The sequence below is a fragment of the Symphodus melops genome (assembly GCF_947650265.1).
Source record: "Symphodus melops genome assembly, chromosome: 2".
NCBI lineage: Eukaryota > Metazoa > Chordata > Actinopteri > Labriformes > Labridae > Symphodus > Symphodus melops.
In genome coordinates, this window is record NC_136692.1 from 15,040,859 (window position 1) to 15,054,991 (window position 14,133).

Sequence of the window (14,133 nt, forward strand, 5' to 3'; positions counted from 1 at the left end):
AATACAGTTCCTTTAATTTCTCTCTCAAACTAATCGACTAAACTCCATACTTGATTGATATCGCCATCATCTTCACTTTCCTTTCACCATATAACACAACATATTTCCCTCCATTTCTCTGCATTGTTATCTTCATGCGCCTTTACTTTCACCACTTGTCACTGTGTCAGGACCCTGACAGCTTTTCTTACTTTCTCTTTCTATGCTCCTCATTCTTTCTCTACTTCTCTATTGTAAGTGCATGTATTAGAGACACTAAACAAACATGCTCAGCCTGAGAACAATCAATACTATCTGTTGTCTGTCTGTCTTCCTCTCTTCATGTCCTGCTCTGACCCTTCCCTCAGTGTCCTGTCCTGAGACTGTCCTACCACTATTGAATTACACCTCATCAGCATTCTGCAACGTTGTGGACGGACGAGAAGGTCAGGCAAGGTGGTGAGGACAACACTGAAGGGTTTATTGTGAGAAGACATGTTCGAAAGAAGAGGACCGAGCAATTCAGTAATACACATGGAAAGATTAATATAAATGAAATGTTGCAATAAATAATTATAGAGAATTATGGAGAAGAAGGAGGAGGATTTGAAAAGAGCAATATTAAAAGCAGGCAGAGGATGAAAGGAGAATATAATACATGTAAAACTGATCAGGAACAGGATAAAAAATATGTCAAATAAGGGGTCTGCGAGACTCAGAAAGATGACTTTATTGTTCATGTGTTTATGGTTTAAGCAGCAACAAAGACAAAGCCTTTTTAACAAAACATGTTAACGCTTTTGGTTCCATTCAATAAATGCAGATATACAGAGAGCTCTGCAGAATTAACTAAGGGTGACAGAACAATCCAGTCCAATGCCTTTGTGAAATAGTGTTTGGTCCGGGACTAGGTACCGTATGTTATGTGTAAAGAAAAAGTCAGTATTCTCTGTTATGTTAGCTCAAACCCTGATGTTTTCATAAAACTGTCCAGCTGTCTAACTGTTCTGGGGCCTAACTAAACCACTTCTAAACCAAGGCTGGTCAAGTGTTGTGAACCGTCCTGATTGGTTAGGTTTTGCATCAAAACTACTTTGCTAGAAACAATTAAGTTTGGATTCCAATAAAAAAAGTCTACACACACTGTCGCCACAAACCACATAAAGCAGGACTCAGAGCCCGAAGAAAGAAGATACACGTCTTTACAGAGCGGTTCCTCATTTGTGTTGTAACAAATGGTTTATTAATTTCTCCATAGAAGCCTGGCCTTTTTCAACAACACAGTATTTGAAAGCTTTATTTGGTAGTAACCTCTTCGCTTAGGTCTGTAATAAAAATGTTTTAATGCAAAAGAACTGTCTAACAGTGATGCATTATTTAGTGTTGCAGTATCATCAGATATGCCGAGTTAAATTTAGAGATTTAATTAAATGTTTGATCCCAGTAACGCCTGGTTATTATGCCATTTGGGGCCAGTATCTTCCCTGCTTTTATGAGTTTTTTTTAATGAGGGTAATTATCTGACCAGTTCTGTGTGACTAACAGATGGACTAGTTGAGGATATACTAGCTCTGGGGCTGTTAAACTTTAACAAAAATAGGAAGAGATGATGCTCACAGTAACTCAAATTATTCTTTGTATGTATGACCTTAGATGGCTTGCTTGCCACTGGTTCACCTGATTCAGAATCACCCGATTTAGTTCAGATTGGGGAATGGATTATCCCTGTGCAGCAGGTCAAAAACTGAAATAATGTGACATGTACTGTTTAGGATTGGGAGCTATTTAAAGGAACTTAGACTGGAATGTGTTGAATAGAAAGAGATACTTTGAAGTTTCCAATCCTCGGTTTCTACTCATTTGTGTTGGTAACTTAAGCACCCTCACAACCAAAAAAAAAAAAAAAAAACTCAGTTCAGACCAACATGCAAAGTCGAGTGGGAGAAGGAAGCACCACTCTGCCAAATGAGCATGACTGCACTGCAGGCACTGGTTACAGTGGTATATTTAGTGCTAATGTTACGGCTGGTGTGTGTGGGCGTGTGTGTGTGGGAGATGGTGAGTTTTAAAAGGAATGCACCAAGTTGTTGGCATTGTGGCTTGTTACATATTCTTGTTAAGTAATGAGGCACGTAATAATCCATGTTTCCTGGGTAGATTCCAGTTAGTCATGCTGATTGTTGAGTGTGCTCTATGTGTAGGGACAGTGACAACATTGAAACTAAATTTAACCGTTTATTAGTAGTAGTACTACATGAAGGCTTCAAACTTTGGCTTTATTGTGTTCATAGACAAACGTATTAAAGTCATATATAATCCATACTGTTGCTGTTGATACAAACATGTTGGATACCAAAAAAGGTTAAAGGCCTCTGCAAACCCTCACAAGTGATTAAAAATATTCTGAAATGTATTATGTAAGGTCAGCAGACTCACTGCGGATATTTCATAAGAAAAATGGAAATGCAAGTTTACTTTTGGAATGTGGGGGCTGTCATAAACACCTTCAGAGGGAAAACATTTTTGTTTGAGGTTATTATATCTATCAACTAAGAGTCAATTGCTCACTGTAAGTTTTTGGAGAACTTACCGTGTCGTAAAACAAAAAGTATTAACAGTTTGTAACAGCTTAGTCATCATACTTAAACATGTTTAATGCATGAACATCAGAAAATATATTTCATCTAAACTTTAAGAAGTAACTTGCAAAACAAAAACCCTAGAGTTATAACATGTTCTGCACATAAATATAGCTTTTAAATACTCCCCTCAGCCAATTGTTAACCACGCCAGGATTTGAAGAGTAAAAAGGATTTAAGTTTAATTTGAATGAACAGAAAATATTTGTCAGGTTTGCAACATCAACATATACTTTCCGTAACGTGAAACTCTTGTGCAATTGTTCACCCATATCTTGAATCATTATACTAAAATAAGTTACATGGATGCAGGTCGGAGAGAAAGTGTTACCCTATACTTTCCCCATTTGCTGCTGTCTTTACTATAACTGTTCCCCCAATGCACTTGTATACGCCACTACCTTGACAAACAAACAAAAAAAGCACATTTTTGAACCAGTAAATTGAAGATTTGGAAATCTTTCAATTCAGTTTTCAATTATTTTAGTAAACATTATTTAACTTGCAAAAAGTTGCTAGGATTAAAATCTCTTTTCTGACAGATAATGAGCAGTGATACACACATTGATGATACGTGACAATAATTCATTGAAAAGACAGTGACACAAATAATTTTTTAAAAATAAATGACCACAGTGGGGCGCCGGTGGCGCAGCGGCAGCGCGCGCGTCCCATATAGCGAGGCTTTGCTCCTTGCACAGGCGGCCTGGGTTCAAGTCCGGCCTGTGGCCCATTTCCCGCATGTCTCTCCATGCTCCCTCCCTCTTTCCGACTCTATCCACTTTCCTCTCACTATCAATAAAGGCCAAAAATAAATCTTAAAAAAAAAAATGACCACAGCATCTATGGTTGAATCTACAAATTAAGCACTGCTCACATATACTATTAATAGGAGTCCGCCTGTTTAAGTCTACAGACCTGAAGATCATTCAGCATAAAGCAAACAGGGATGAAAGGGGGCGTTACAATTTAGGGGCTGGGTGGCCAAGTGGTTATGTTGCCTGGCTCATGCATGTAATGACATTATAGACCTCATCGTAGCAGCCATTCCCCTTTGCTACGCTTCATCCCTTGCCCCCCACTTCCCATCATTTCCTCTTTTCAGCTGTCCTATCAAACAAAGGCAAATGTAAAAAAAAAAAACAACACTTGGGTTTAACCTCAATGCTCCTTCACAGTATACACTGTTTACAGAGCATGTGAGCATTGAGAAGAGGTGTTCCATTAGCTCTTTGCTCATACCACCTATTCCTATTTCAACTTCCCTTATTATGTCTCTACAGTAACCAGCTGTCAACAATGTAAACACAAGCTGTGTGTTTGTTGACACTTTATTTCAGTTTCACTTCTTCTGTTTCTCTGCGCCTGTATATACAACTTAGTGGCTTCATATATTTCATCATTAGACTTTTATTTACAGTGTACTCGTGTTTCATATTTCAAAGCTAGCACGTCATAAACTATAAGAGTTTAACCTTACACACTAACAGACACATCAATCATCTTTTACGCGTATTCACGTTCACAATCCACAACACATACAAGCACAACTGACTCAAGCAGCTGGCCTCACCTTGAAGATAAATCAAACCTTGAAAAATGTCTCTGCAATTCATGGCTTGCAAAGACCTGTTACACAAGCAACATTTAAAGAATCCATAACAGGCTGCATGGAACACACACACACACACACACACACACACACATACAGTACAGTACACACAGACTACTCTATGCACTGCCACACTTTGTTTCACTCTATCTTTATTGTCTTTCTTGCACACACACTGCAGAATCACGAACACTCTGTCGCTCAGTCTTTGTCTTACAACCACAAGCAAATATTCACACATAGACATCTTTTCCTCACACTCCCACATTCTCTTATTTCTTTTCTCTGTTCTCATTGTCGACATAGTCATTTTTTAATGTTTGCACACACAAATATGTTAAGCATCCACTGAAATATTTATGTGCATCTTTTTATCGCAATGCAAACAAGTAGTCAGATTGGTAGTAACACTGTGAACACAAGGCGAGGAAATACACACCATGTTTGATTCAATATATGTGTGTAGTCACTGATGCAACAATACTGCTGTAGTGACAGGGCAAATAACGGGCCACGCTGCAGTTCAGAAGCTGTGGACTTTCTCTCCTTATCGAGGATTTGTAACAAGAGGAAAGCAGCTTGTTGAGCATAGCTAGTGTGTGTTTTGTCGACTAACAGGATGACAATGCTGAGAGAACTAACGCCACAAAGACAGATCAGATGGATCTGAATTGAGAAGATAGTTTAACATCCAGTAACCTATATGTCATCTGAAGCACTTTAGCAATAGTTTAAGATTGGTAAATAGATCAAGGCTTGTTCTTTCTCACTAACACATGCACACAAAACTCCACACCAAAGACTTTGCTGACATCTAGTGTTAAAGGCTTTAATCGCATCTTGAACTGTGACCCCAGATAATTTTCCTATTAAACTATTAAAAATCTTTTTTTTGTCTGTATACATTCAACATCTTTTAGGAACAAAAATGTTTGAGATGTCAACACTGTGTCCCAGCAGGTTTGGGGGAGGGCGTATGTTTGACTTGAAGAATGCGTACATTCAGCTTCAGATGAGATGATAAACAAAGAATGTTAAAGCACAAGTTGGAGGAGACATGCTATCTCCTGAACACTACTTAAAAGCTAAAACATTTGCAGAATTTTAGTTGCCTATTCTAAATACTTCAAAGCTTTAAGTATCAGAACACGTTTCATTTCAAGTGAACGGCACAAGTGAAATATCGGTATGGTATTTTCAACATTTTTGTTAGTTTCTTTTTGCTCCTGGTCCACATTTTGAAGATTTCTTCTTCCTGTCTTTCTGTTCAAAAGTGACAACAGTTAAAAATGACTTATAGACCATAACCCACTATTGTTACAACTAGCTCGTAAAATGCTTTATGTTTTACCCAAGGTATAGATTGAATCTTTACATTGATATCAAACTTACAGAGTTTGCATCACATAATTAAAATCCTCCATGGAGCTCTTCTTCATCTTTCAACTTTACAGATAATACCGTAAATATTCTTTCAACTCTTTTTTTAGGATGTTGCACATTGCTAATGTCAACAGAAGAATTCTCTATGTTCTTTAACTTAATTTTTTTTAATGCTATAGCTTTGAAAAAAAGATGTGACTCTTTAACCAGAAGCAGTGTCATAGAGCAGAGAAGCATGACATATACGCCTATGTCATGTCATGTTTAACACCCTTTGTGTCTGACTGTGACACTTTGAACTATTTGAGTCCCAGGACACAATTTAACCAAAACATGTCTATTTGTAAAAGATGCTTAAAAAACAAACCTATATGAACTGAATAACAATATAATCAGAAAAAGACTCATATATTGTTTTGAGGTCAATGGGCGTTAAAGAGGTGGACATTATTTACATAGTATAGCTCCCAGCACACTGAACTGCTCAATTGTCCTGGAAAAATGGCACAATGTTGAGTTTCCTTTTAAAGGCCCCCCCCCTCCAAAAAAAAAAAAAAAAAAAAAGAAGTAAATTAACAAATAAAAAAATAAATACAGAAATAAACACCTGCCACCTGCACCCCGTTTCCTCACTTCCCCCGCCCTTCGCGTACCTCCACTGGCGTAACCCAATATCAGCTCCATCCTCTGTTTTTTTACGGAACTGTCGCTTCCTGTTGCTGGTTCGGTTGCGCATGTAGACTGTTCAGTTCCTAACACAGTTGAGTATTTAAGTGAGTGTCGTCTTCAACGAACAGCTCTTGTAAGAGTGCCTTTCACCGCACGAAGTTAAAGCTTCTCCCTCTGTCTGCGAACAAACCTGAACACAACATCATGTCGCTGCCACAGCAACTGCGAGATGAAAGGTGAGTTTGTGTTTGGAGAAATAATCACTCACATCTAACCCGATCACATTACAGGCCAACTCGGTTGCACAGTTTTATGGCAGCTTTAAAATAGTGAAGTGCAACTAGGCGCGGACTTTCTGCCTCTGCAAAACAGTTTTTTGGCTGTGAGGCCGACTTTCATACAGTTGCTCTTTATTTGTTTTATTGTTGTCTCTTGTATGGATAAACGATGCTATTTTTCTAATAAATATTGCACTCATTAAGAAAAACCGGCTAACAGATGAGTAAATTAAAACAAAAAAGCTTCACATGTCGCCTCCTATCAACTGTACAGGGAGATCTTTTGAACAATAGGCTATGAATTGAATTGTGATTTAAAAATGTTTTGTATATTTACTTCTATAAACACAATATGCATGACATAGTTGGCATGAATGGCTACAAATTACAAGATAGTTTAAATTGGTTGTGTTTAAGTTGATCCAAAACTCTTAACAAGATTATTTCTTCTCCTCAGTGACTTCGATCAGCTGCCTCATAATGTCCCTGTCTCTGCAACCATTGCTGATATAGAGGAGAAGAAAGGCTTCATTGACTACTATGTAAGTTTAGAAAAAAACACCTTCTTTTTGAGGCTAAATGATAAAAATCACTCTCAGACTGGAAATCTTGTCTTGTTTTTTTCTCAGATGTTCGTGATTGAGGTGAAGACTAAGGGAGGAAGTAAATATCTCATCTACAGGAGGTACAGAGAGTTTTTCAACCTGCACCAGGTCCTCGAGTCAAAATATTCCCCGGAAGACCCAGAGAAACCCGGTCCCAACACCTGCATACTGCCCTCTATGCCAGGTGAGTTTGGAGCACTGATAACGGCAGTGGGATTTACATCTGTCATGTCAGCATATTCAACACAGTATCTGATTTCACATAGTTTAGCAGAGAGCAACATAGTTTTGTAAGTCTGAAGGGCAAGGGGAGATGTCAGATCCAAAAATGTAAACGGTCTCTGATTTGCATTATTTTTAAAATCACTGTTGTGAAGAAGGACAAATTCATTCATAAGTTTTCTGAAATGAAATACTGACCTACATACATAAATAACGACTTTTTCATACAGTTCTAAGTGGGAAAAGAAAGATTTGCTACTGATAACTTTCAATGAGACGACTGAGGGATTATCCAAATAAAGCTGAGAGTTTATTAGGTTCAAATTCAGTGTGAATACAGTGTGATGCCATTTGTGAATGCACTGTGTTGGCTGATCAATCACATGCAAGTAACACTCTTTTGCTAGATCACTTTGTACTTTCTATTCTCTCATATTAAACGGTTGTACTGTGTTTTAGTGTTTAATAGGTTTTTGAATTCATAGATGGAGTGACCAAACTGGAGTAACTGTTTTACTTTCATATTTTTGTTACCGCAACGCAACCCAGTAAAATGTTATATCAAATATGCGTATAAAAAAATGCACATATATAGAGGTGGTCCTTCTCGCTGTTGGTTCCTGGTTCAATTCTGTGCCTCTCTGTGTGGAGTTTTTCATGTTCTCCCCCGTGCATGCATGGGTTCCTCCTGGGTTTTCCGGCTTCCTCCCAAAGTCCAAAAACTTACTTGTTTGGTCAGTTGGGGACTCTTAATGTGTATGTGTGAATGTAAGTGTGGCTGGTTGTCTGTCTTTAAATGTCAGCCCTGGGACTGACTGGCTAACAGTCAGAGATTTACCCGGCCTCTCGTCCAATGACAGCTGGGATCTGTGTGGACCTCTTCTTCCACTGCGTTGTGACACTCACACGCCCTTTGTGGTCAAAACATGTGTTCCTGAAAATAGCATGAATATTTTACTCCCTTAAACTTTTTGTTTATAGATAGATAGATAGATAGATAGATAGATAGATAGATAGATAGATAGATTCATTTGTATTTTATATCACTGTAGTTATTCTTAATTCAGGCTGCACTGCTACACTAAAGTGAAAACGCTATTCTAAAAATAAAGGTTGCATTTCTCTCTTGTCGAGTGATAATGGAGTGCAGTTGCCAAGGTTACAGTCATTTCCATTTTTACAGTGATTTTGCTGTGTCAGGAATTTGCTGCTGCTTGAATACACAGGAAACAAAACATAGTACGCTACCGCAGGATTTCGAGCTTGTCACTTTGTAAACTTCACTTTCAAGGACACAAATTTAATGTTTCTTGACTTCATGAAGAGGGAGAGATTGTGGTAATAGCTGCCTAAATGTAACCCCTGTGTCCAGTAGAATTAAACCTTTCTGAATGAACTATTCAGAAAAAAAGTGAGAATGATAATAAATCTCTCTTGTTTTGTCACTTAGTGGTCAGATTGTGTCGGGGTTGCGAGGTGAATTTAAAACCATATTAGCAAAGAATGCTCAATGTTGTGGGTGGAATAGATTTGATTACCATCCAGTTACAGCTTCTAGCATATTTACAACAATGCAATACTGTAGTTTCAGGAGTAAACGAACAACTCATTGAAGAAACATGATTCATCTTAATTATGTGAAGATTAGCTGAGGAAATGCTGCAGTCAAATCCTTCTCTTCTAGTGAGATAGCCAAAAGGTAAAACGGTCTCTCAAAAAGCCTTTGGAATTGAAACTGCTAGCAGTACCTTGTAAAGTATAATTGGAAGGATTATCATGACCAACTTTTGGCCATGATGATGGTCCTTATTTGGAGTTCACACCCAAAACTCGGACTTATTGAAATTGCTGTTATAATCCTCGCTAGAGATTTGGGTGTTATTTTAAGGTGAAAGCAACAGCTATAATGTAGACATGTTGACCAATTGGATTTAATACAGTGGTTGACAAAGGAAAGAGAAGGTGTTGATAAAAGACTTGCATGTATTACAGTTTTGCGGCTGTATTTTGCAAACGTTCCTGTTAATTCCACTACAGTTTTAAGTCATCAGTTATTGGCTAGTGCCGGTTTAGCAGGCTAACATGGACAACACACACTTGCTGTCTTTGGTATAAGAGCTTTTAGTGTTTTTGAAAATCATCACTGATGCCGTCCGTAGGATAAACACATCTCAAATAATGAGTAGCTATTCCAGAAAGACACAATATCAGCATTTCTGCAAACTACCTACCATTAAGCTTAATGAACCTGATGCAATCCCCGAGAAAATGTTGAAATAGTTTTGGAATTGTGGAAATGCAAAAACCCCCTGAAGGTAACTATCATGATGTCAGGCTAAATGTAAAAAAAATGGCAAATTTGCCTTTAGTTGTACATTAACACTGAGAAGTGAGTCTTGTAGGGTGGGTTTTAAAATGTATTTAAAGGAATGTGACTAGGAAGTTAAGATAGGCCAGCACACTTGCTCAAATACTGCAAAATAGAAAGTAAAGTGACATTAGAAAAGCCACAAAGAGTAAATGGAACAACAAATAAACAACATAGTTTTCCCAGCTTTGACTTTATAAATTAGCTCGAGAGAAGTCGTGTACCCGACAAAACAATGACTCTACACTGAGAAGTCCCATGAAAGAAAAGCTAATTGTTGATGCAAATATGCACTGGCTAGAAAGATTTAAAACACCCAGGCTGTCTTCAATCAAACAGAAACTCTTTTCTAAATTATTACTATGATTTATTGTTAGTAGTTGTAGTAGAATTAGTAGTACTATCAATTTGATGGTTTGGTTTCCTTAAGCCAATAGAACATGTAGCCTTTCTTAAATTAGATCAAATATACATCAAGCTCATTTACAAGTTGCATAAGTCTGTACATCAGGGAGCAGTAGTCAGTGTCTGTATTGATCATCCGAGGTTGAAAAACAACATTTTCATCAATAAAGCTTGAAGGGATTCAATGGATGGCTCAGGTCATCAAAAGAAAAGTCAACATGGACACAATACTTTAACAAGCATTAAACTTCTAAAATGGGAACAGTGTGGTTGGGTTTTGACGAACACAACAGAAGTCACTTCACAGTTCATTAATAATGGTTATGGCAGAAGGTTGAAAGTTACCTGATCTGAAGCTCATGTTTGAAATGTGTTTTCTTTCTCTTCTGGCTGCAAAGCTATTGCATTTAAGTTCAATGGGTTCAAAGGGGCTAACAAGATCTTTGGTATCCAGAAACAATATTTTCATTACTTGAATCTCTTTCAGCTACTCATGTCAGCTGACCTCATTTGCTCCTGACTCTCCAAAGACACAAGACTACCGACCCGGTTATACCTTCTTCTTTTTTTTACTGACCCTTTTGTATCATGTCTAATGCCTGTCATGGAGGGAAAAGAAAGAAATTCCCATTGCTCCTCAGGCTCTTGTTGACCATGGTAGCCCAGCAGGAGCAGTGAATGGAAGGTCCTGATTGGTTAAATGAGGTGTCATTTAAAGAGTGCATAAATAAGTACAGAGAGAACAGTTGAACAGTGCTGGAAATGTTTAATTAATCAGTGGATCTATAGGGATGTTATATGTTTGCATTAAATCTATCATTGGATTTGGATCGTAAGGACCTCTTCTGATGCAGCACAACCCTTTATGATGGAACAGTATGGTCAGAGGAGTAGCTTAGAATAGAGTAGACCTTTAGATGGTTCGGAAAATGAATCCGAAATACTAGTTTGTGAGTCTGTCCATTGTCTGACAGATACATAGATTGTGGCTGTTGTGCCGGTTGGACCTATAAATGGTTTGCATGAAGGGCAGCTTTCTAGTGATGGATAGTTTGAGTGATATACACCACACAACAGTTGTTTAAATGATGCTTAACTTGAGAAAAAAGCAGTTTCAGCCTACTGTCAGGCCGTCAGGGGAGGGGATATGACAAACATGATCTATTGTTGGCAGATTTTCATCACAGACGTAGCAGAAAACGTTCTAAGTCTTCATAGCCTTGTAACTGTGCCCACTTTTGATTGTAAATTATTTCTTCACTTCATTCAACACACTTGAATCACTGAATGTACTCTGACAGGTGTTTCTTCTAAGATAATTTACCGGTAGTGTTTTTGTGGGAAAAGTTCAAGTGTGCGTCTCCTTCTCTCAAAGACATTATTTTAACAATAAGCCTGTATATGAAGACGAATGGACATGATGCACCTGTGTTTTTGACAACATGATGGAAGAAGCTTAATATGTTTCATTGTTCTGTTGCACCTGTGGCGTTGTGTTGTAGCTGGAGCTCTCCCAATCCAAATGACTTCAACAAAGTGTCTGCTGTGCTCTGATCTCTTTACGGCTCCTCCTATGTCTTCTTCATGGTTTCTCACCCTTGGTGTTTTGTGAACAACCACGGGCTAACCATTGATTCTTTTGCATTTGTTTCAACGTGTTTGGTGTTGCAGATCAGTTTGGGTTCGCCACAAAATGTGTGCGTGTTTGCAACAGAGTTTTATGCATTTGGGGAAATGTATTTCTGCATTTAAGTAAAAAACAAAATGTAGAAAACCTTTTCAAGGTGATTAGCTGTTTATGAAAATGCAGTTTTACAACTGAAAGACCGATATTCTAAGTTAGATTGTCTTTATCTTTCATAGTGGAGTTGATAGAAATTACATGATTATATTGTCACTTGACATTTTCTGTGATAACAAAAATGTTCTGGACACACACAAGTGTTAAAGCCTTAATAAAGAAATGTTAAACATTTACACCTTAAAGGCTTTTGGCAGTATCTGTTCGCGTCTCTTTCTATTTAGGGAAAGCTTCACTTTTCTACAAACTGATTTAGCGTCTGCCACTGAGGAGGCTGCTGGATAATATCAGATCTGATGGGTTTAATTGCAGTGCCAGATCTCATCAGGATGGAGATGGAATAAGAAAGACAGGAGGGAGACGGAGAGGAGAATGGGTGAACTTTAATGAATAAATGGTCTTCCATTTTCTTCATCTCCTCCTTTTTCTTTAAAAGAATCCACTACATGAATTTCCTTTAATGCTACCTTATTTCTTCACGCGTAATCGTTGGACTGGATGCAACGCTGATTTTTGTGCTTTGAAATAGACAGATAAAAACGTTTCTACAAATGTTTCAAGGTCAAAGGAACATTTGTACAGTATTGAGTGAGGCCCCAGCAGATGGTGAGAGGTAAGCGAATGAGTCATCAGTAAGAGAGTGAATGAGGGATTTTTTTTTTCCCTTGAGGGATTGAGTTACTTATAATGGTCTAGTGTGAATAAGAGTAGAGAAACTGTGAGCAGAGGTGGGCTGCACATTGTGACTGAGGGTCATAAGGACTGAGTTGATTTTATGCACAGGCTCATATATGCTACAGACTGTGAGGGTTAAAGGTACAAGGTGGGATATTGACAAAGTATTTTCCAAAGGTCCTCACACTGCACACAAATTACAAACTCCAAAAGGATTGCAATAGTAAGCACTATATTAAAAAAAGGGCCTGACTAGCACAGGAATACTCTGTATATACTGAAACTTCAGAGAACATCTTTACATCGCTTGTTGTGTCAACTGCAAACAAATCATGTACATGCAGAAAATGTGACGTAGAGCCAAAAATAACAGTGTTGTATGGTAGGTCATGTTAATCACTTTAATTTTACTTTTCCACTTTACCATGGGACTTTGAGTAGAAAGAAAAAACATCCTTCCCTTTAAAATGATGAAGCCTGGATTACACACTTGAATCCTGGAAATTATGTTCCTTCTGTTTTTTATTTTGTTTTTTTTTTCCATTACAAACATCTTTTTTTTAGGCAAAGTGTTCATTGGCCACAAGCAGGAGATTGCAGAGAGCAGGATCCCTGAACTCAACACGTACATGAAGGTAATCTCATGTAATTGTGTGCAATTTCTTTTCTTTTTTTTCTTTTTTTTCTTTTTTAACTGTGAACAAAGGGTTTTTTGAGTTGTTGGCATGCTTGGCATCTTTTGTTGCTGCTATGCAGAAGCCTACAACTTGGTGGGCTGAACAATACTGTAGGTGGATAAGCACTGACTCGGATATTTCAGCAGTGGTTTGCAGATGGATCTCAACATGTAGGCGTTGCTGCTCTCTTCTCTTTGCTCTGCCCTGTGCCCACATCATGTCTGACTGACTGTAGTTGCGGACTTTTGACATGTTTCACTGTTGCTCAATCGCTAAAAACACGATCGGGTTCTCTTTCTCCCACTCACTCACTTCTCCTTTCTGCTCTGCTCTTTTTTTCCCGCAACCTACGTACTTCTCATTTTGCCACACTCTCTCGCCTTGTACTTGTAATCTTACTCTTTTCATCTCCTCTTCATCATCCACTCCTTCCATCCTCAATGCTCCAATCTACCACCACCCTACTTCTCCCTTTCCTGTACCATCAAACTCCCACTCTTCTAACGCCCCTTTTGTCTCTGTGGACTTCATTTACCATATACTCTGATTTTCCTCTTTTTCATTCTTCCCTCCATCTCCACCCGTCTTCCACCTTCAAAACGTCCCTGTTATCTTTCTTTCAATTATTTCTCTCTTGTTATCCAACCCCTTCCCAACTATTTTGCCTCATTTTCCCTATCTCTCTCCCAGAGGTTGCTGGGTCTGCCAACATGGTTTTTGCTGGACGAAGCTCTCAGGATGTTTTTCTACCAAACAGACCAGGACAGTGAGCACCAACCCAGAGCCCTCAGGCGTCTCCGCCCACCTACCCGAAAAGTGT

The 14,133-nt window shown here is 38.3% G+C and overlaps 2 protein-coding genes across 2 annotated transcripts in view; one reads left to right on the plus strand and one right to left on the minus strand.

Moving 5' to 3' along the window:
* Positions 1–14,133, minus strand: part of LOC306819834 (parvalbumin-7-like) — a 27,360-nt gene that overhangs the window by 5,332 nt on the left and 7,895 nt on the right. The window lies entirely within an intron of this gene.
* The window catches only part of ncf4 (neutrophil cytosolic factor 4), a 25,050-nt gene continuing 17,156 nt past the window's right edge, over positions 6,240–14,133 (plus strand). Inside the window, exons 1-5 of the mRNA XM_079337412.1 lie at positions 6,240–6,518; positions 7,018–7,102; positions 7,190–7,349; positions 13,201–13,271; positions 14,004–14,131. Of these exons, the coding sequence (XP_079193538.1) occupies positions 6,487–6,518; positions 7,018–7,102; positions 7,190–7,349; positions 13,201–13,271; positions 14,004–14,131 (476 nt within the window). The 5' untranslated portion in view covers positions 6,240–6,486. The remainder of the gene's footprint in view (positions 6,519–7,017; positions 7,103–7,189; positions 7,350–13,200; positions 13,272–14,003; positions 14,132–14,133) is intronic.